The sequence below is a fragment of the Lissotriton vulgaris genome, chromosome 7, assembly GCF_964263255.1.
Source record: "Lissotriton vulgaris chromosome 7, aLisVul1.2, whole genome shotgun sequence".
Taxonomy (NCBI): Eukaryota; Metazoa; Chordata; class Amphibia; order Caudata; family Salamandridae; genus Lissotriton; species Lissotriton vulgaris.
Window position 1 is genome coordinate 432,384,623 of NC_141695.1, and position 24,294 is coordinate 432,408,916.

The 24,294-nt window shown below is 47.1% G+C and overlaps 1 protein-coding gene across 1 annotated transcript in view; it reads right to left on the minus strand.

Moving 5' to 3' along the window:
* The window catches only part of UBE2S (ubiquitin conjugating enzyme E2 S), a 60,327-nt gene that overhangs the window by 7,295 nt on the left and 28,738 nt on the right, over positions 1-24,294 (minus strand). Inside the window, exon 3 of the mRNA XM_086930419.1 lies at positions 23,990-24,180. Within this exon, the coding sequence (XP_086786545.1) occupies positions 23,990-24,180 (191 nt within the window). The remainder of the gene's footprint in view (positions 1-23,989; positions 24,181-24,294) is intronic.

The window sequence follows — 24,294 nt, forward strand, 5'->3', positions numbered from 1 at the left end:
CTTGTTGTGATACAGGATGGAGTCCTTAGCCCTGGCTCGGTGACTCAGAGACATGAAAATATTGCTCAAATATGGAAAATGCACTTGTGTGAAACATATGAGGAAGCGTTATTTAGAAGTTAAATCCGCCATCTGCACTTTGATATCACCTGAAGAGTTTTGTATGACCTTTTTTAAACTACAACCATGCACAGTTAATTGCATTTGCTGTTTGCGGTGACCGATAACAGACCAATTTAATAACAGCTTCTTAGGTTATGGGGAGGGTTTATGTTCTTTATATTATGTATTGGTATTTTTAAGTCCTACAAGTTTTTATTGCGATTGATTGCTCTTATGAACGTAGTGCTTGTGTGGCCTCACTACTTTTTATGTTAAAACAAATAAAATGTGATACTTGGTAAGATAGCACTGTAGGTTAATGCACCCGCAGCAAAGTTCTGTTCAACTGAAAGATGGGGGGAGTCAAGTCAAGCAGGGAGGATTAATCCTTTTCACTGTTTCGAAATAACACAAGTACCGCTAACCTGGGATAATAGTAGAGATTTACAACTCTTCCAAGTTTAAAACCTGGGAAAAGCAGGATGCCGGAATCGGTAGTTAGATTTTTACTCTATCACAAGTGGGCAGCGTAGGAAGGCGCCCTGGGGGCAAGGGTGTGGTTCTACCAGTGAGCAGTGTGGCAGAGGCCATTAGTGGATGGCTTGGAGCTGGCACGGTGACATATGTGGTGCTGGCAGGGCTGCTGCCAATGAAGAGGGGAGCTCAGGTACTAACCGATGAGTAACAAGAAGCACCAATGACACGGCTGGGCTGTGTGATCAGACCTAGGGGGGTGTGCAAAAAAAAAAAAAAAACACAAAAAAAAAAAACCACAAAAAAACATGGTTGGACCGTGTGGTGAGCTGGTACCGGTGGCAGTGTTTATGTAAGGAGATGGCACTGGATGGTAGTTTGCCACCGTGGGCAGGATGAGAAGCTGGCACCAAAGGCTTAAAGAAAATACAGAGCGTGGTGTCCCTGAAGTGGGCACCATGCTATGAATTAGAGTAAAAGCGTGCCATTGCGCTCTGTGTACAAATAACGGACGCCATTGTATGGCGAGTGATGGAGGTTGGTGAATATTCAAATGACAAGCGCTTTGCTCCGCATGCAAGTAGTGTCCGCAGTCGTTGTCCCACGAGTGCTGTATGGGCACGCTGCAATTCATGCGCTGTCATTGTCCAACATTATTTATTAAAGAAAATAGTCCTCCCTGACTAAAGCACCCCGTGTAATGCCGCAAGTAAACGATCCAGTCCGGGTGGGCTGTCCTAAAAGGAGACAGGGCAGTAACAAGGAGGGACTAAGACTAGTTTTCAATCAGGGGCGAGCGTTTAGTTTCAATCAAATGAAGGGGCGGAGCCTATACTCCACTTCTAAAATGAAAAATCGATCACAAGAAGCCCTTGCAGAGCAAGCAACGTATGCGCGCTGCAACGCTAGGCAAGACCTACAAAGCTTGGCTTTGATGGGTCATTGGGGGGGGGGGGGGGGGGGGGGAACAAAAAACACAAATACATGGTCAGCATAGTGCCTGGCACAGAAGGAACTGAGTAGATTTGTTTGTTGTGAGAGGGCAGAAAGCTGTCACTCACAGCAAAGATAGCCTATCGCTACAGTGGGCTGACCCATCGTAGGATGTAGTTGGTGGGTGGAAGAAAACTGTGAACATACACCAATTGGTGAAGAGGGCTAGCTGAAAGCCTCTTTAATTACATTTCAATTTTAGTGAAATCAAAATGTCCTTCTGGCATCAGAACAATTTTTAGAAACTAAGTTATTTGCGACCTTAATTGGGTGGTTGCAACAGACGTTATTGTGGATGTTGGTCGTGCCTAGAGTACTTCAACAGCCTATGCAGTAGTACAGTAAAATCACCAAGAGCAGTAAAATATTCTCAGTAGGTCAGATCCCGAGCATCTGAAATGAATTGAAAATTATATTTATATAGCGCATAAACTACCCTGAGGCCTCGCAGCGCTGATGGCTAGAATCGGAGAAGCAACAGAGCAGGGGCTAGCAGATGGTTCCGAACAGATGAGTTTTTTAAAACTTTCTAAATGCCAACAGATTGCTATTCTTTCTGAGGGTGCGGGGAAGGGAATTCCAGATTTTTGCAGCATTGAAAGAGAACAAGCGGCCACCACAACGAGCCTGGTTTATCTTATTGGAAGTGGCCAGGTAAAATGAGCTGGAACGCAAGGCTCTGTGGGGGAGATAGGGAGTGACTAGAGGATGCATTATAGCTGGACCAGTCCTCCATATAGCTTTCTGAGTCAAACACATGGCTTTAAACTGTATCCTGGCTGCAACAGGGAGCCAATGCAGTTTCTTTAGGGCAGGTTTGGCATACCGCCAGCGTGGTATTTGGTAGAGCTGTCGGGCTGCGCAGTTCTGGGTGACCTGAAGCTTATTAATTGCAGCCTGGGGGCTTCCAGATAGAGAGCGTTACCATAGTCCAGACAAGAGTATCAAGGCCTGAACCATGATTCTCCTCGCCTGAAACGGAAGCAAAGGGAGAATCTTCCAGAGCACTCTCATCAGACCATAACAGGTGGATGAGGTTTGGTGTCCTGAAAAGTAAAATCAATGTTGGGCGATAGATTGCCTAGCAACATAATTTCTGTTTCCCCCCCCCCATTTAGTCTAAGGCAGGAGAGTTCCATCCATCTGGCTACTGCCTCTAAACAGGGACCCAGAGTGCTAGACAACCCTTCAGCTTTGTTTAATGAAACCACAAGCTGGGTGTCTGCATAGTTGACAATTCTAATGCCAAATGGATGGACTAACTCCGCCAGAGGCCTCATATGAACATTGAAAAGTGTGGGGCTCAGGGCAGAGCACTGAGGAACCCCACAACTAAGTGGCTGCTTGGTGGAAGTAGCCTTTCCCTCAAAGACCTGAAAGAAGCGCTCATCAAGGAAGGAGACCAGCCATGTCAGTGCTGCGCCCGACACTCCCATGCCCACTAAGTCAGTGTACTAAAATGGCACAGTTAACAGTGTCGAACGCAGCACTGAGATCTAACAGAATAATGGCTGCCTTCCCTCCCCCGTCCAGCAAACTCCTTGTTTTCTCTGTCACTGCCAACAGGGCTGTCTCAGTCCCATGTTGGGGACGGAAACCAGTCTGAGAAGTACACGGCAGGTTGTTAGACTCTAAATACTCAACTAAGATGTTATTGATGTGCTTCTCAGCCAATTTGCTCATCCAGGGCAAAAGGGAGATGGGACGATAGTTGGATAAATTGCGTTGATCCAGATTGGGTTTCTTTAAAAGGGCCCTGACCATTGCACATTTCCATGATGTAGGGACTACACTCGAGGCAATCGAGGTGTTGAGGACGTCAAGGATAGCTGGACGAATCGAGTCAATGACTGAAGAAAGATATTGTGGAGATGCTGGGTCCATACGGGAGCCTGAAGAGACTTTGGGAATTATTTTGTCCAGAGACAGTATCTAGGTGGGTAAATTGTTCTAGCATGCAGATGGCCAGGATACTAGGACTAGCTATTGCAGCTGCATCTAGCTCAGAATTTTCGGAGGCAAAAGAGGCATAAATAGTTTGAAACTTCTGGTAAAAGAATCTTGCTAAGTTATTGCAGCGTGCAAGTGCTCCTCCTGATGGTACTGATTCTTGGGGGGTGGGGGGAAAGTAATCAATGATTTAGCTATCTGAAAGATTTCCTTTGGTAAGTTAGCAGCTGTATTAATTTTTGTTTCGTAGGAGAGCTTGTGCGGCCTCGATTTCAGTTTTGTATAGCCTAATTGCTGTTCTATATTCTGCTTCCAACACTGGGAGCCGTCTTGTCTCCAGTTCCTCTCTAGCCTGCAACAAGATGGTTTTAGGTCCCTCAGTATGGGTGTGAACCATGGGGCTACTTTTTGCCTCTTTATACACTGCATGGATTCCTCAGGTAGGACCAAGTCAAGGGAATTTTGGATCCAGTTGTTAAAATGACTACTGGCCGTGCTGGGATTAGAAACCTTCAGGGGTTTAAGGTCAGCAAGAACAGATTCCCATAGAGTGGAGGAGAGTTTGGACCACTTTCTGCCCCACTGTTTTTTAGGTTCTTGGACAGATAAAGACCTCCCAGTTACCCAAGTCAAGGTATTAAGTAGTGGTCTGTCCAGGGAAGGGGCAAGGGCCTTTCAGGGGTCAGGGTTTCGATGTTACTAAACACATGATCTAAGAGATGACCTTAATTATGTGTGTCGGAAAAAAACCTTTTTGTACCAAGTCAATCGTTTGAAGGCTCAGCTGAAGATTGGCTAAGAGATCAAGAGAGTTATCCAAGTGTAGATTTAAGTCGCCCAGCACAGTGAAGTTGGCCGAAGTAAGCGCTGAAGTAGCAGCTAGGTCAGCAAGGTTCGAAATAAACTGATCTAAAGCTCCTGGCGGTCGATAAATTAAAAGACCTGAGAGGGTATTTATCGGGGAGAAGTCTAGCGAAAAGGACATACTTTCACAGTCTAAGAGTGTAGTAGAAATAATACGACACATATAGATCTTTGTGAATAATGGCTAGACCGCCTCCTCTACCGATAGTACGGTTGGCTCGCTTTATTGTGTAGCCTTGGGGAACTGCCCACACAATGGCCGGGTCAGCTTCCAATTGGAGCCAAATCTCCGTTAGGAAAAGAACGTCTGGCTTAAGTTCTTCTATTAGAAGAGCTATCTCAGTGCAATGTTTAGGCAATGATCTACAGTTAAGAAGGAACATCTTCCATAGACTGCCATTAGAGTGTCTGCCGATAGTTCTGGGTGACAACTTCCAATTGCAGTGTGTGCAGTGGGTCGTAGCGTCAGTGAGGCGCATAGAATGTAAGCATTTCGGATTGATAGGGGGTCTTGGCTCACATAGGCGTGAGTCGTAGGTGTATAAGCTCCCGGCCCCAGGACCAGGGTTTATGGCCCCTGGACCCGGCTGGGGGCGGACTGGCGCAGACCGACTTCCCTTAGGCACGCCTTCGGCAAGCCCGCTGCACCCGTCCGCTTCGCGATGGTGTCATGTGCCTTTATGTAGATTGGGTTCCTAGAAAAGCTGGAGCGTCACCCTGCCAAGATGGCCACCCGCTAATGGCACCACCAGGAGGTGCTATGCACTGATCTCCCTCCACACAATCAGCACCAATTAGCTGCGATGGACCGGGGAGTCAGCGCGCGATTAGGAAGTGCCCAAAATCAATTAAAAAAAAAGGTGAGTGGCAAGTTAAACAATGGCAACAGTATAGTAGTTGCCTCTATAGCGCTAGCGCAGCAATAACCTGAAAGACTCAGATTCTAGATCTCTACCAATTTTCTTTTTGTCCTCATTTTCCACCCAGCTAGCTCCATATTACCCTGGAGATAACCACACACTGCCCCAGTATACTGGATGTGTAGGTTTCTGGAGGTTACAACCCTCCCTTACCAGTGTTATCGGATACTCACAAGGCTTGAATGGAAGCCTATGGGGAACCGCCAGACCAGGCTTAGCCAGCTCAGTAGTAACAGTGTGCCACCTGATTACTTCCGGAAATTCTGCAGAATAGCAGGGCTGCATAATCATCGGACCGGGGGTGGGGGGTTGCGGGGGAATCGAAACCCCCGTCCACCATTTCGGTGTTATCCCTCTGTAAAAGTTTCCAAAAGGCTATCTTTTCTTGATTACCTGCTCTCAAAAGGTTCAGCCTGGAGACTTGTAAAACTGATGACTGCCAATCCACCAAAGTGGGAGGTGAGGGTTCCTTCTATTTGTTTTTTCCATATTTCTCTTCTCACCAATAAGATTGTATAAAAGAAGTTGTTTAGCAGGACCTGTAACTCCCTCCCTCACGTCGAATATAACCAGCGAGAGATTAATTGTAATAAGACAGTCCAAAGATGTTAACGATTTACCAATAGCGTCCCAAAAAGACGACAAGGCTGGACAATCAAAAAACATATGGATATCAGATGCGGCTATTGTTCCACACCTCATACAAGATACGGGAGGGCCCTCTGAGAATTTTGATAGTCTCTGGGGAGAATAATAAGCCCTATACAGGGTAAAGAGAATATTTCTACGAAGCCATGCTGGTTCGACTACCTCCCAGAGTGTAGCCACTGGTGTTGATTATCCTGATCCGGGAGGGTACTATTCCAGAGCTGGTTAGCCAGTTGAAATTCACCCTCTACCTCCAATATTGTGTGGTACCAAAAAGAAACTTCCTTCTTTCCTGGGGATTGGCTAACAAGCTGGGATTCAAGATAGTTACCCAATCCAATTGGGTATTTACTCTGGGTAATTGTCTGTGACTGGGCCAAACTCACCATTTGTAGATATTTAAACCTGAAACGCCCAGGCCCAACCCTCTCCCCAAGTGATTCCCATGGAACAGGGGTCCCTTCCACAAACAAATCACCCCATACTGCCACCCAAGCTTCCCTCAGGGGTAAAGCCAATCTATTTTTAAGCCATCCCGGGCCTTGTGGTGTATCCCATAAGGGAGCCATGCTGGAAAAATATCCTAATGCGACCGTGCTGCTCATCTTAGCCCAGGTTTTAGCTAGGCCCTGCAAAACATTAAAACTTAATTTTTGGGGGAAAATTAAAATCCCTCATGTGGTATCAGGCCCCACTAAGCATGGCGCGAAACATACACCCCACCCTGGTATTAGTAGGCATCTTCAGTAGCATGCGAGAATGGGTAAGCTGAAAAGCCCATGCATACAACTGAAGATCCGGAGCAGCTAGGCCTCCCTTCTCTCTTCGCCGCCTTAGTTTTTTCAAGGCTATCATAGTCGTGTGGTAAGCCCAAATAAATGAGTTAATATCACACTGTAACTTAATAAGTAATGATGCATCAAAATGAAGGGGGAACAGTGATGAAAAGAAATGTGATTTGAGGCAAGATTGACATCTTAACTAAATTTACCTTACCCAAACTAGAGTGGGGTAGTAAAGACCAGGCATGCATAAGTTTCCTACATTCCTTTGCTACAGCTGCAAAATTGATATCCTGGGAAATGTTAATTCCATGATAACTCATTTTAGGACTAAGCTGCAATCCCGGCTGAATCTCCCCCATGTTCCAGGCCATGATTTCCGTTTTGGAAGCATTGATCTCGTACCCAGAGACCTCTCCAAAGTCCTGGGCCAATTTAGTAACTAAAGGAAGGGCTGTATGCAAATCAGAGGAGAAAGTCAAAATATCATCTGCATACTGGGCTACCTTCCTCTCCCACTCTCCATACATAAAAGGCTTGATGTTAAGATCCCGCAATAATTGAGCGAATGGTTCAATATATAAACTAAATAGGAAAGGGGAGAATGGGCAGCCCTGTTGCATGCCCCTTGTGATTTTTAGCGGGTCTGATAGATTATTATTTACCAACAGGCATGCTGAAGGATTTTGATATAGCAGCCCTATCGCTCGACAACATTTTTCCTTGAAATTAAACTTGCCCAAGACCTCCGACAGGTATAACCAGAGGACCCAGTCAAAGGCCTTGGTAGCATCAAGAGTCAGAACGGCCAAAGGGAGTAATTCGGTAGATGCTATAGCGATGGCTCCGATCAAATCATAAGTCAAATTGCTTAACTGTCGACCCTTGACAAAGCCTCTCTGATCATGATGCAAGATGTCACCTACTAACAGGCCTAATCTTTTAGCCATGACAGAGGAAAAAAAGTTTATAATCAACATTAAGTATCGATATTGGTCGATAAGACCCACAGTTGGAAGCAACCTTGCCAGGTTTATGGATCAAGGTTATGGTTGCGTTGTCCCATGAGACTGGGGGGAGCTACCCCCTCCTGAAGTATGCAATTAAAGAGAGCAGTCAAGACCGGCACAATTTCTTTAGCCAGGACCGTATAAATTTCCGAGGGAAGACCCATCAGGTACTGCCGCTTTCCCCTTTTTACAACTTGCGATAGCAGCGTTAACCTCCTCCTGAGTAATCTCCCGATCAAGGCTGGCCTGCTGTTCTGTATTTAGGGAGGACAAAACGATTCAGAAAAGGACGTGGTGATGGACAGTGTCTGAATTAAGCAGAACACTCGTACCCAGTCAACAGATCAGGGCTTAATCCATCACCGTTTTTTTAGCTCACTGCACCATCCCAGCTCAGAACCTGGCTACATGCGTATTAGTCGGTCCCTGGCCCAGTGCATCATGGGAACAGGGCAGACCAAACTACCAAGCCAATTCTTTTACTGGAAAGGAAACAAGCTTCCGGGGACCGGTTTCTGGCATTACAGCCGCCTTCGGCCCGGCTTGCTTGAATCCTGATGGTGCAGTGAGCAAGGGACTCATGTCTGAGCATACCCTTTCACGCTTGTGCTTAATTCAGATACTCGGTCCATCACCACCCCCTTTTCTGAATCGTTTTGTCCACCATAAGCGTGGAAGGGTTGCTCACTACACCATCAGGATTCAAGCAAGCCGGGCCGAAGACAGCTGTAATGCCAGAAACCGGTCCCCGGAAGCTTGTTTCCTTTCCAGTGAAAGAATTTGCTTGGTAGTTTGGTCTGCCCTGTTCCCATGATGCACTGGGCCAGGGACAGACTCATTTGCATATAGCCAGGTTCTGAGCTGGGATGCTGCAGTGAGCTAAAAAACGGTGATGGATCAAGCCCTGATCTGTTGACTGGGTACGAGTTTTCTGCTTAATTCAGATACTCGGTCCATCACCACCCCCTTTTCTGAACTGTATTTAGGGAGGGCAGAGAGATCTTACTCAGCCAGGCCTCTAGGCGGGAAGAGTCAATACGACTATCTTCTTTATAGATATCTTGGAAATACGACTGGAAGGCCCTCCTAATATCTTTATCTGATGTGGACGTTAAATTTCCTTGTATAACTGACCTAATATTACAAGCTTGACCGGTTCTCGCTTTCCATGCGAGGAGCCTACCTGCGCCTTCCCTGTACTCAAAATGGGCAATTTCGCTCGCCTCCCTACGAAGCAAGCGTGCATTTAACACTGTTTCTAACGGACCTTTTAATCTTACCAATTTATCTTGTATATTGTTACAATCTTCAGCGGAAGTTCTAGTGGGTTGACCCAATTCAATTTGCAATTTTTTCATTTCAGCCTCAATATGAAAGACCTCACTTCTATAAATTTTTTCCTATAGGCAGTCCTGCTTGTAATTTGGCCCCTTAAGGCGGCTTTGTAGGTATCCCATACACAAGCTATTGAGGTGGTACCTAGATTCAATTCCATAAACCACTTTGTCACCATATTTAAAGATGAGATCTCATCTTCCAACAATATGGAGCGATCAAAAGACCATGATCTAGGAGAAACAGGGACCGTACCCTCCAGCTCCAACCATACTGCAGAATGATCCGATGGAAGGAAAGTATAAAATGCTTTTAGCTTTACCTTTCAGTACATGACTAACCAAGATGAAATCTATTCTTGACTGGTGCCTATATTTATAATTACGAAATGAAAAACCCAATTTTTCCCCGGACCTTAGCCTCCAGATACCAAAATAGGTAAATTGCTTCATAGCATCCAATAAGAAAGTCCTGGTCTTAGAGGGGACTGAAGCTAGACTATTAGATGATTTATCAAGCTGAGGGTCCAAAACAATATTAAAGTCGCCTGCCAAAATGACTGGTTCAGGAAACTGCAATAGATGAGAGAAAGTGGTTTTAAGGACTGAAGAATCGTCCTGATTTGGGTCATAGTAACCCACGATGGTAATCTGAACACCCAAAATATTAACGATCACAATGACCCATCTGCCACCTGGGTCCACTAATTTTGAAATGAGGCGCGCCTTAACTGATTTTTAGGTCTTGTAGCGTTGAACCGCGCGAAGCGCGGTCTCGCCAGAGACCTATTGTGAGGGATTCTTCTTTCCAGGAGGGGACAGGAGCTGGCCGCGCGCTCGGAATTGAGCGGGCCACGCGAACGCACTCGCTGTGGCCATCTCCTGTCTCCTCTCCTGGAAAGCTCCAACACGACACACGCATGAGCACACACAGAGAGAGACACACACACACACACACACACACGAGCGCCCATGCACACATACAGAGAACCCCTCCCACCCCTGACGTTGCGCGCACACACATGAGCGCACTGAGACCCCACCGCTGCCCCCACCCCCCTACAATTAAGGACCACTTACCGCCACTCTGGACTTCTGCAGCCTCCCAGTGATGATGACGTTGTTGTGTCTGCTAACGTACTCGACGCATGCGCTTTGGAACGAGAGTAGGAGAGCGTGGCATTATGACGTTTGCCTGATCTGTGGACGTCTGCCGTGGCCACGCCCCGTTCTCGGGAGCTTGCATACGCAGTGTACTCTTCCTTGCCCCTAAATAGAGTTAATGATTTGGTTGAATGAGAGCGGGGAAACATGACAAGAGGTGACTTCATCAATAGAAAGGCTGCACTTTGCCATGTCCTTTGCATCCATCATCGTAGCGCTTAGAGCACTGATTGATAGTCAATCGTTCTATTGTGAGGGGCAGGTGATTAAGGCTGTTGTGCACTCAGGCCTCCTGACGGACCCTTAAAACTGTAACTAAGATATCAGTTTGCATCCTTGATGTTCTTCATGTACTCTGAAGTCCTTCAGTAATGTAACTGGTTCTACTGTAAAGCGCTCTGACACCATCGCGCTATATAAATTCTGTCTCCAGCATTGATGTCACAAAAAAGAAAAACAAGCACTGGCGTTGCAAATAGGTCTCGCAGTAGGAAAGTTGGAGCTATTGGATTTGTAAATGATACATTTTATATTTATGTGTTGGTTTTGAAAATCGCGAAATTAATAGTTGTCATTTACAATGCCAATACTTTTAACTTTTGCAAATGAGACACTCATAGTATTTGTAATGCAAATGTTTTGTATTTACGTGACTTAGATGTATTGATATTACAAATAACAATGGTTATGAAATTTTTAAATAATTAATACTTAAATAAAAGTTATTGTAATTTATAATGGCAATAGCTTAAACTGTTGTAAATACCTTTTGTGAAGATTATGTTCAGTGTATTTCATTGTGAGGAAAATAAAAGAACAGAAGTGAAATATTAACGTCTTTTTGTGACATTTGTGTAATGTGAGAGTGTGAGGGTGATTGATTGTGATATGATGTGTGATGCTGATAGGGTGTGTGAGTGTGTTAGTGTGTGATTTGTGTGTGTAAGGGTCTTTGAGTGAATTGTGTGTGAGTGGGGAGGGGGTGTGTATTCCGATGGTGTGTGGTGTTGTGAGGATGAAGGTGTGTGCGTGTGCCTTTGTATGATGTAGAGGGTGTTATGGAGAGAGTGTGTGTAAGGTGAATTCGCGTTTAAAATCATGATTTGAACGTTTGTGAAAAAACACTTCTGGTTTCAGTACTGGCATAACAGTTTCAAACCATGAGATAAGATGATGTCCCTGTGCCTTAGTTGCTTAGTAGTGAAATGACAGTGGTTATGAACGTCCTCTCGTAGTAGGAAAGAAAGTAAAGAAAGGTTAAACAGTTCAGTTCCCAGGGTGCGCATTGACGTCGAATCGCAGTGGAATGTCCAAGGTGTGTATTTGTCATTGACGTAGTCACAATGTATTATTTGAGTCGGTTCTTTGTAGGTGTAATTTTACACCAGCATTTAATTGCATATTTACAAGAGAAATTGTGCCCACTGCATTGAGAGAGAAAGTGTGTGTGTGTGTGTGTGTGTTGGGGGGCGGGGGAGGGGTGTGTGTTTCTCAAATCTGTCTGCTGGTTTGGTTGTCTATCAGTGAATATGCTTTGTGATGTTATCAATGGCCATCAACGCTGCACCTTGAAACAAAGAAGGTGCGGTACTCTGACATATGTCTGTTCCACCATTAAGCAGACCCTCCAGCATTTCGCAAAATTGGCTGAAAAGCGCGATGACCGCGATATTGACCTTTTGGGCCGCGAAAAAGGTCTCCAGCAGGCTGCAAAACTAATGGTGACATCTTATTGGCTGTACATGCACACGTCACTAGGTGGTGCCGTACAGCCGTAATAAGTTTTGGAAGAAGAAGAAGAATTAGCGAGTCTCGGAAAAAGCCAGGCAGTGTGAGCGCAGGGCTCGGTACGCATTGGCTTTCAAATAGGCAGAATAATGTTTCTGCGAAATGACAAAGCTTCCTCCTACTGGAAGCTGAAATACATAAAAGTTCTGGGAGGTGCGGGGGCTTCACCCACCCACCCGCCATTGAGCTCCCTTTCCTCTCCCGTCGTCCAAACTTGCTGAAGGAAACCATTACTTCAGCAAGAAGTTCTTACCTTCACTTTCCTCTCCTTCATCCGTTCCCACGTTAAATCGATTCGAAATAGGAAAGGAACATTTTGTTGGAAGCGTCTTCTTTCTCGGGTATTTTCTGTTCCAACTGCAGCCTGGGGGTGGGGGGGAGGTCGGGTGGAAGGGGTCAGGGGGTCAGCCCCATGTGCTCCCTCGTCCAAGCCTGCTGAAGGAAAACAGTGCCTTCAGCAAGCGGTGCTTGCCTCTCTTTCCTTTCTTCCATTCGTTCGCATGTGAAATAATTCCCCCAAAAAAATAAACATTTTGTTGGAAATGTCTCTCTCTGGATTTTATGTTCGAGCTGCAGCCTCAGGACAGAAGCGGTGAATAAATAAAAAAATAAAAAAATGATATGGAAAGTAACTACATGCAACTAGACATAGTGGTTGCAAAGTGACCAGAGTGTTCTCTGTCACACGCAAACACATTAGCGCCACTTTACAGAGTTTGCCAGTAGTGCTTTCAACTCTTTCCTTGAACAGCTTTGTTGTGTGGAACATGGGGTGAGGAGATGACGTCTCCATGGTCAGTGGGGTCTCTGACGTCTCTATGGTCAGGGGTGTGTCTGGGGTCTCCCTGTGCTATTGTGCTTGACTGAGCCAATGCTCCAGAATGTTATCACAAAGGAGGATATTGCAACAATAACTCCCTTGGACTGTTTATAAAGCCTATTTCACAGTTAAATACTCTACTAAGTCAGTTTACAATGATTTAAGGCTGAAAATAAATGATTACAAGTAAAATAAAGTGCTGCAAAAATGCCTCTAAATTTGCTAATCTATGCCTCTATATCCTGGGGGGTCTGATTAAGAAGGATGTTGGGATAACTGTGGCCAGAAACATATGGGGAAGCCTTTCAGAAGTGGTGATAATATTTAAATGGTCCAATTCCAGAGGTGGACACCGACTGTGGGACAGGGCAGATTGAGCACTCTCACCGTCATTCCCCCCACTTAAGCCTCGGACTGAACAAGGCAGGCCTGGCTATCGGTGAATGTGTCTGGGTGCCATCAAAGCAGAGCTCTGTCTGCAGATGCAAAACTCCCCGCTAGTAGTTAGCAGAACAATTGGCCCAGTTTTGATGTCGGCACCTTGATAAGAGAGGCTGCAGTGGGAGGTGGAGTCTGATGGGTGTTGGATGGATGGGTTTTTGATGGATGATGAGGGGTAATTGGCACTCACTCACCCTTTGTTGAGGCTCCCCGCAGGGCTGCAGCTTGCCTCCACTTAGGGCCAATGTTTATGCAAACGTCCCAGGGGGCGCTGTAGGGGGCCGAGACCGAGAGTGACTGTCTGCATTGCAGGCTGTCTCGCGAGTCCTGCTCGGATCCCTCCAGTGGCCCAAGTGCAAAATGAAGTTATGGGGCCCAGCAGCAGGTGAAGTGAACGAAGAGCCGTACGGAAGCAGGGCTCCGTGCATCAGAGGTGGGCAGTTTATTTTCAGCGACCCCAGACGTCATGGTGTAGGGTGGGGGTTTGTTTACGAAGCCTTCCTCTCCAGTTGAAGTACCAGTTTGCTGTCCATGGGGTGAAGCAAGTGGAGCACGGCGATGCCTAGCTATTTACTTACAACGTAGGAACCTAGGTGCATGTTACTTCAGCAACGAAAATAGAAGCGAAAAAATAAATTAGCATACTTTTGCATACGGAGTAATATTGTTGCTGCTGGTGCTATGGGAAGTGTTACAGCGCCTAAATATTTCAAGTTCCTTATACGTACTAAGACAGCTTGTTTTTGTTCCGCAGAGAGCCAAAGGGCGCTGCTGACTCGGGAACGCAGGATATGTCTCATTCAAGATGTGGGCTTGGATGAAAAAGCTGTTAACACAGGCTGGGGTCAAATTTTACCTTTGTGATTTCAGCAAGAAATCGGAAATTAAAGCCTCTCCCGAGAGAAGGCAGATGCCTGTTGGTAACTCATTATTACAATCTAGACGTTTTTAGGTCTCGCCTGTCGATGCGCATCGAGCTTGCGAGACTATGGGGGCTTATCCACTCTTGAACCAACTTGCAAGGAATCGTGGCGATTCCTTGCAGTGCACAAGAAATTTAAGCTCAATGCGCATGCGCATTGAGCTTAAAAGCGCGTGCACATGCCCCCAGCCGCCTGCCTTGCCTACTCTCTCACAGCCTCCCCCAGCTCCACCCCCTCACTTCTTGATTGCACGGCCGCTAGGCCGTGCCTCCCCTACTCTCCTCCCCCCTCCTCCTACTCTCCTCCCCTGCCTGCCGTGTCGCACCTCTCCCCGCTCCGCCCCCTCCCCTGCCCGCCGTGTTACGGTCTTTGCAACTCCCCAGCCATATGTTAAAACCCCTTGTGTTCTTGAAAAAAGTAAAAAGGTCCCATAAATTATTCTCTTATAGCTATTCGCCGGCTCTTAGAAGTGAGATTAGCTCGTTTTCGCTCGCATATACCTAAGGTTGCTGTCAGTAATTCTTACCTTCTCGGATTTCATAAAGTTATCGAGACGCCTCCCGGGGTCCTCGAGGCAGAGTACGCTCGAGTGAGAGACTCCCGTGTTCCTGTTGAAATACTATCTGAGATCTGCGTGATCTCGTGGTGTGTTGATTTCCTCCCTTGTCTACCAGTGTAAAGATCGAGGAAGGACTTCTGGTTTGTCGTTTACACTGCGGCCATCTTTAAGGACTAAAAAGTCCGCTCTGTTCATTATTTTTGGTAATTGTCTATATTATATAACCTCTATTTGTGCCGTCTTTGCCGAAGTCATTTTTATATTTATTTTGGGTTTTATTTGACACTCATATCTATAATTGATCAATCCCTTGGTGCAACTGTATGATACTATATGTTTGAGTATCGCAGATATCAAGACTTCAAGTACATGTGAAAGTACGGCAGCCATCTTCTAAAGCCGGACAGTTGGTACGTTCATGCTTATCTCTGTATGTCCTATCCTAATTACAAATGAACCACCAATTTGATCGCCCTAATTTCTTATATTTTGTGATTCCTTATTTATTTTGGTATAAAGAGAAATGTTTTTAGGAATTGGACTATTTGACCATTTGCTTCACGAGTGTGGTCATCCCATATGTTAGTCTCACTGAAGTCCCTTGTTGGGTATCCTATGATAAATCTTAACGTTCTTGTGTTGAGCAAGCCAATTCTCCATTGTTAAAGTGATTGTGCTTAAAACTATGTATCTCCATCTATTAGAGTCAGTACAATGTAGTTGACTGACATACAGTGCTTATACTTAAATGATCGACAAAATCCACATCCACAACCACCGTGACATCCACCACCACATGCACCACCGCATCCACCACCACCACCACATCGACCATCACCTCCACATCCACCACCACATGCTCCACCGCATCCACCATATCGACCATCACCTCCACATCCACCACCACATCCACCACCACATGCTCCACCGCATCCACCACCACCGCATCCACCACATCGACCATGACATCCACCACCACATCCACCACATGCTCCACCACCACATCCACCATCACCTCCACATCCACCATCACCTCCACATCCACCATCACCTCCACATCCACCATCACCTCCACATCCACCACCACATGCTCCACCGCATCCACCATATCGACCATCACCTCCACATCCACCACCACATCCACCACCACATGCTCCACCACATGCTCCACCACCGCATCCACCACATCGACCATGACATCCACCACCACATCCACCACATGCTCCACCACCACATCCACCATCACCTCCACATCCACCATCACCTCCACATCCACCATCACCTCCACATCCACCATCACCTCCACATCCACCATCACCTCCACATCCACCATCACCTCCACATCCACCATCACCTCCACATCCACCATCACCTCCACATCCACCATCACCTCCACATCCACCATCACCTCCACCATCACCTCCACCATCACCTCCACCATCACCTCCACCATCACCTCCACCATCACCTCCACATCCACCATCACCTCCACCATCACCTCCACCATCACCTCCACCATCACCTCCACCATCACCTCCACCATCACCTCCACCATCACCTCCACCATCACCTCCACCATCACCTCCACCATCACCTCCACCATCACCTCCACCATCACCTCCACCATCACCTCCACCATCACCTCCACCATCACCTCCACCATCACCTCCACCATCACCTCCACCATCACCTCCACCATCACCTCCACCATCACATCCACCATCACCTCCACATCCACCATCACCTCCACATCCACCATCACCTCCACATCCACCATCACCTCCACATCCACCATCACCTCCACATCCACCATCACCTCCACATCCACCATCACCTCCACATCCACCATCACCTCCACATCCACCATCACCTCCACATCCACCATCACCTCCACATCCACCATCACCTCCACATCCACCATCACCTCCACATCCACCATCACCTCCACATCCACCATCACCTCCACATCCACCATCACCTCCACATCCACCATCACCTCCACATCCACCATCACCTCCACATCCACCATCACCTCCACATCCACCATCACCTCCACATCCACCATCACCTCCACATCCACCATCACCTCCACATCCACCATCACCTCCACATCCACCATCACCTCCACATCCACCATCACCTCCACATCCACCATCACCTCCACATCCACCATCACCTCCACATCCACCATCACCTCCACATCCACCATCACCTCCACATCCACCATCACCTCCACATCCACCATCACCTCCACATCCACCATCACCTCCACCTCCACATCCACCTCCACCTCCACCTCCACCTCCACCTCCACATCCACCTCCACCTCCACATCCACCTCCACATCCACATCCACATCCACATCCACATCCACATCCACATCCACCTCCACATCCACATCCACATCCACCTCCACATCCACCTCCACCTCCACCTCCACATCCACATCCACCTCCACATCCACCTCCACATCCACCATCACCTCCACATCCACCATCACCTCCACATCCACCATCACCTCCACATCCACCATCACCTCCACATCCACCATCACATCCACCTCCACATCCACCATCACCTCCACATCCACCATCACCTCCACATCCACCATCACCTCCACATCCACCATCACCTCCACATCCACCATCACCTCCACATCCACCATCACCTCCACCATCACCTCCACATCCACCATCACCTCCACATCCACCATCACCTCCACCATGACATCCACCTCCACATCCACCATCACCTCCACATCCACCATCACCTCCACATCCACCATCACCTCCACATCCACCATCACCTCCACATCCACCATCACCTCCACATCCACCATCACCTCCACCATCACCTCCACATCCACCATCACCTCCACATCCACCATCACCTCCACCATGACATCCACCTCCACATCCACCACCACAACCACCACCGCATCCACCACCACAACCACCATGACATCCACCACATGCACCACCGCATCCACCACCACCACCGCATCCACCACCACATCGACCATCACCTCCACATCCACCATGACATCCACCACCACATGCTCCACCACATGCTCCACCGCATCCACCACCACCACATCCACCACCACCACCACCGAATCCACCACCACATCCACCATCACCTCCACATCCACCACAACATGCACCACCGCATCCACCACCACCACATCCACCACATCGACCATCACCTCCACAATGACATCCACCACCACATGCTCCACCGCATCCACCACCACCACATCCACCACATCAACCATCACCGCCACAATGACATCCACCACCACATCCACATCCACCACCACCGCATCCACCACCGCATCCAACACATGCTCCACCGCATCCACCACCACCACATCCACCATCACCTCCACATCCACCACACGCTCCACCGCATCCACCACCACCACATCAACCATCACCTCCACAATGACATCCACCACCACATGCTCCACCGCATCCACCACCACATCCACATCCACCACCACCGCATCCACCACCGCATCCAACACATGCTCCACCGCATCCACCACCACCACATCCACCACCACATCCACCATCACCTCCACATCCACCACCACCACCACTACCACATCCACCACCAGGTGCAAATGCAATGTTCTTGGATTTTCGTCACAATAAAATACACTGAACATAATCTTCACAAAATTAATTTACAAACGTTTAAGCTATTGCCATTATAAATTACAATAAATTTTATTTAAGTATTAATTATTTACAAAATTAAAAGCCATTGTTATTTGCAATATCAATACATCTAAGTCACGTAAAGACAACACACATTGCATTACAAATGCTATAGGTGTCACATTTGAGAAAGTTAAAACTATTGACATTGTAACTGACAAAGCTATTTCTTTTGCTATTTTCAAAACCAACACAAATAAAAAAAAAGTGTCCTTTACAATACCAATTGCTCAAACTTTCCTAATGCGAGACCTATTGCATTTCCAATGCTTGTTCTTTAATGTTTGAGTTCGGCTCGAGTGCGTGCAAAATTCATGCGTTTATAAAAGTATGTGCATTACCAATAGAATCAATAAAAAAAGAGAAATAAAAAATGAAAGAGGTTACGGGGAGGCGACTAGGAGAAAGACGTGCAAAACTGCAGAATTCGAAGGGGGGAAACGGAGACGTCGGAGAGTGACTAAGAAAGATGCAGAGGAAGTGAGACAGGATGGAGAGAGGATCAAGGCCGAGGAATAGGAAAGATAGGCACATGACGAAAGAGAAATTATGGTAGACTGAAAGGAAAGAGGGGGGGGGGGGGGGGGGAAGAGAAGGTCACAAAAGAAAGACTGGCAGTTAAACACAGGCGGAGGAAACTGAGGATGCAGAGTGCGAACACAGAGTAGAAAGGCTTGTGGGAAAAGGCAGATTGCGATAGGAAGGAAAGGTAATTGAGAGCTTGAAAGCAAAAGGTTAGCGAGAGACTGCGAATGCAGGCAGAGGATACACAGGAAGGGGGGAGAATCCGGAAGAAAGTTGAGACAAAGTGAAATAATGTGTCACCAACACGTACCTGATAATGCAGAGCTGCCGGGAAACTGAAAGTACGGCCGGCCGGCCAGCCAGCCATGATTAATTAGGGGAGGAGAAGCCGCAGAGCGCACGCTGGTCGAAGCCCTTTGATGTGCTGTGCAGCCGTGAATGCGCGTGCTTGTTTGGTCACGTGAACTTAATGAAAACCGCACCAAGAAGCCCTTGGTTTGACGAGGATTTTGAGGACATTAATTCTCGCTCCGCTCAATGCGCTTGCGCACATTGATAGGCCGCGAGACCTAAAAAAGGAACAAACTATGGGAACTGGGCCATAGTGCGCCTGCTGACTGACTAAGCTGCCACGGGTGGCATGTTTTGGGAATGGCGCATCACAACCAACAAATAAATATTGCTGTAATCAGAGGGTGAACAGCGGGTCATTAGCAGAAATGTGAATGGGGGGCTAGCAGAGGGGCGGACAGGGCACTGCAAACACCGCTGGTAGCGCTTCAGGCTCGGGGTTGCAACGCTGCTTCACTCTCAGTAGATGGGCACACTGCGAGTTGTACCAACAGAGGTCAGAGTTGTGTTTCCTCAGCGATGCCTAGTGCGCGCCCCGCCTAATCCACCCGGTGCCATAATTATATCGCTATCTCCAGCCCCCCCGCCAGACGAACTGAGGCCATAATCCTTATAACCCTTGCCTGATTTACCAGTGAAACCCCCACTCTTCTGTGGGTTGTGGCTGCCACCCCTCTTCCCACCCCCTCCATCCTACAGGCGTGTCGAGACTGGAAGTGAAAGTTTTCGCAGGGAGCGCGTGCCATCAAAACTTGCAGTTGTGCTACTTTAATTAAATGTATTTTGTACAGAGATATGGGGAAGTGAGTTTTAAAATTCGTACAGTACAAATACTGGACCAGAAAAAGTACAAGGTAGTCCACGTTTCAAAGTTACTTGCCCTGCTTTAGAATACTATATGTATGTGTGACGGAGTGTGTGTGTGTTTCTATGCGAGAGTGAGAGCGCAAGAGGGCTGGGTGTGAGTGAGTTTTGCATCAAAGTGTGAAGGAGAGAGTGGCGAATGTGCGAAAAGCAGGGCAACCGTAGAGGGCAGGCGTGTGTGATGGGAGATATAGAAGGGGAATCCGCTTTGAGTGTGAGAGCGAGGGTGAAATGCATGTGCGTGGGAGAAAAATGCATGTCTGTTTGAGAGAGATTGGCGAGTGCGTGGGAGAGAACGCAGGGACCGAGTGTGACTGCTCCCGAGCGTGAGATAGAGCAGTAAGTGAATTTATCCTGGATTAATAAATACGATCTAGTGACAATGATTTATTAAGAAAGTAAGGTTGTAATGTATATGTGTGTGTATCCATCCATCCCTCACTTGCAACCTGCAGAGCTGGGTGTTGGGGAGGGGAATGTGGGCCGGCTTATAAGTAGTTGGCGTTTTTTTGGGACAGGGAAACCTGCAATTAGAATATGAATGGCGTCCAGGAGAGGGAGCGAATGTTGGATTATATCTTAATTGCTTTGACCATGGGCACCGACATGGTTTCACGACCTCCCCCAAAGCAGCACCCTCACACCCCCTCACCCAGTCACCCTCCACCGCCTCACCCAGTCACCCTCACTCGCCCTTACAGCCTTACACCACTCACCCTCACACCACATCACTCGGGGACACCACCACATCAGCTAACCATTCATAAACAAATGTATATACCAATTGCAAATTAAAAAAATTAATTAATGCAAAGCATTGTATTTTACAATGCCAGTAACTCAAACTTTAATGCTGCGAGACGTATTGCATTGTAAATGCTTGTTTAAACAGTATCGAAACCTCCCCCGATATTCATAGTCTGGGTTGTAGAAACTTGAAAGTCAATCCATTTATTTTTCTCAGCCAATAAAATCATCTGCTTCCAATAAATGTGTCTCCTGAAGCACAACCTGCGCACTAGAATCCCGAATATATTGCAGAATGTTGTCCCTACTGGGTCTAGTCCGCAGGCCAGTGATATTCCAGGAGAATATCTGCAAGTTATTCATAGAAGGAATAGCTTCTCTTGCATCGTGTCCTTTTTTGGCTTGCAATCCCCATAGATCTATCTAATCTAACACTGGTTACAGCATAGGTGTGTTCATAGCGGAATTTATTTAGGAGAGAATGAAATTTCTTAAAGTTTAGCTTGCAACACCCACCCCTATGCCCTATACCTACCCTCCGCCCACCACCCCTTGGGGAACCCTTACCCCACCTATCCAGACCAAGTCCAGAGAATTTCACCCCGTAGGCTCCCAGTGACCCCTGCTCCCATAAACTAACAATAATAAGGATAACCATTTTCTTTACACATAGTGGGGGGAAAAACTCACATGTTACCTGCCTAATCTTAGGACCTCCGATATTGTTTTTCTCTAGACCAAGCAAAAAAAAATCTAATATTGCCTAACCAGAAAAAGCCCCCGGAGAGCCAAAAAGCAGAGTTACTGGAAACTGAAGCCGAACAGAACCTAGACCCAATCCGCCAAGCCTTACTCTCTGCCTAGGTCCGACAGGCAGAACAGTAAGTCATCAGCAGCTAGTACAGATCTAACATTGTACATTTTGTTGTTATACATAATTTTAAGGGCTGCCGGAAACTTAAGCTGTGCTACCGCCCCAAGCTTTCTGAAAGCCTCTATTCTCTTGCCCAGTTCCCACTGCCTGTCTAGGGTTACCCTGGACATTTCCGATCTTACCTGAAAGGGGAAGCCCTTAGCGCTCAAAGTCTTCTGTTTTAGTGCACGATTAAGGATTGGTTCTTTTAAGGAGTAAGTATGAAAGTTAAGAATCTTCCTAGGCTTGGACCTCTGTGGATTCATCCTGAAAGGATCCCTATGAATTCTTTGAATGTCTGTTCTCAGATCTTCTGTTGATTGATCCAGATTTAGAGCTTCTTGTAAGAGGGTAATTACGTACTCTTTAATGTCAGTTCTCTCGCTCCCCTCTGGAACATTAATACGTAGGTTATTGCGTCAACCGTTGTTCTCCAATACCTCCATTCTCTGAGAGAACATCTTTAAGGTTTGCAATATCTGTTTACTTTGCCAAGATGGGCAGGCCCGCCACTGTTTCTTCCAACGCTACAGTTCTAGAGTTTAGCGCATCAATTTTAGTCTCCAAGGACTCACAAAAGCTCCTGATTTCAGTCCGATTGGCCGTAGAGACTTCAAACCCCCTTTTAATATCTAAAGATAAGGCGTAATCTTAGATTCCTAAGAGATTCCCGTAGGGTCTATACCCCTTTTATGGGGTTGCTTACCACAGGAGTTGTATCCTGCTGGAACACTGTTAGCTGCTCCGTTGGACCCACATCAGAAGGCACTAATGTGCAAATCGCTACCTCAGAAAATGTGCCTGGGGCTCAATTTTTAGATTGGAAAATATCAGCCACTGCTGAGACCCCAGTCTGCTCTTCCATATCGTAGGCTCCAACCGAAGGAAAAACCTGCGGGTAACGTTTTACTGGAAGCCCCTTCTTTTATCCTCTTTTTCCAGGCTCAAAACTTGTGGCAAAACTTTGAAGTAAGACCTTAAAGAAGGCGTTACCTTTCTACTTAGGGCAGGAGTAGCCTTTATGGGATTAAACGTTTTTGCCTTAACTTCGCCACACAAATATGTGGAGTGTCTCTAGTAATGCAAATCTGGGAACCCGGACTCTTAGCAGACTTACTAGACTCAGAGAAGGGGCCGTCTGCAACTGCTAATACCCCCCCTAGGACGCTGAATACTCTTGCTGCATTTCCTGGCCTTTTTTTTTAACACAGGAGTTCAGGGCGGTTGAACTGTCCTGTAGGAACACCGAGGGTGAAACACCCCCCTGTAGTTCTCCTCTCCCTTGATGCAGCACTTGCTCCTCCGAGTTTCCACTTCTGTTCCCCCTGCCAGCGCAATCCTCCTTACCACCACCGGCAACAGGAGCAGCCCCAGGAACACTGCTGGGTCTGACACTGCCCTGAACACCATGAAGGAGGATGCCATGAACTCTACGGCCCCTCCGGAGCTCCAGAGCGGCCGCGCTCCACCGCAACAAAGGACACAGCGGGGTAGCTGCAGCGGCAACCCCAAAGCACATTCAGCCTCACAACAAAGTCTTGAGACTAAAAAAACAACGTCCTCAATGTGGGACCGATGTGTTCAGAGCAGGCGGGCGGCGCCAGACCCACGACCGGCAAGCTGAACAGTGCGCAGTGAGTGGTTGGCGGACGGCATCCTCAGGGAAACACGAAAGTCAACAGCAAGCCAAAAAAAAAAAAATCAAATCCACTCCACAAAACAAGAGGCCAAAAGGAAACATCGGGTCGAACAGAGCGAAACCCAGCGGAATCAGGTCATCGCTTACTCCGGGAATGAGAGGTCAGCGCGGGAGCCAAACCGGAGTGCAGCGGCGGCTCAACTAGCTGCTGCCATTTTCCCCCTGTCGATGCCTGTCCATCTCTTCCAATTTATATGCTTTAGTAATCCTGCATTGATAACAGAGCGTGATGTAAAATTATTAATTCTGGATTTTCGCATCTTAATCTGCTAACCTTTAGTAAGAATTTCCATACACAACGCTAAATTATGTAAACATGCATTCAAATGCAACTCCATGCTCTTAAACGTTAAGAGCTCAGCCAATGCCACTGAAATATACAGGCTAGCTACTCACCAACAAGACGTGCCTAATCCCCAGTTCTGCTTTCCAGTCTTTTTTTAACACATTGACACAGATTTCTCCATTAGATCCAACATTGGGGTGAAATATCTTTGTGAGAAAATAGCCTTTTGGTGGAGAAGCAGGAAAATCCTTCCCCAAGATAAGTTTCATTCTGAACAATCCGCCAGCATAAGGTGTGCCCTCTACAATGAAAGGAGAGAACATTACTAGGCCGCACAACACAAACGACAGTGCAAGGGTGCTGCAGAGTAAAAACGCCAAGCACTGCTATAACTTATACAGAAAAGTTAACACAT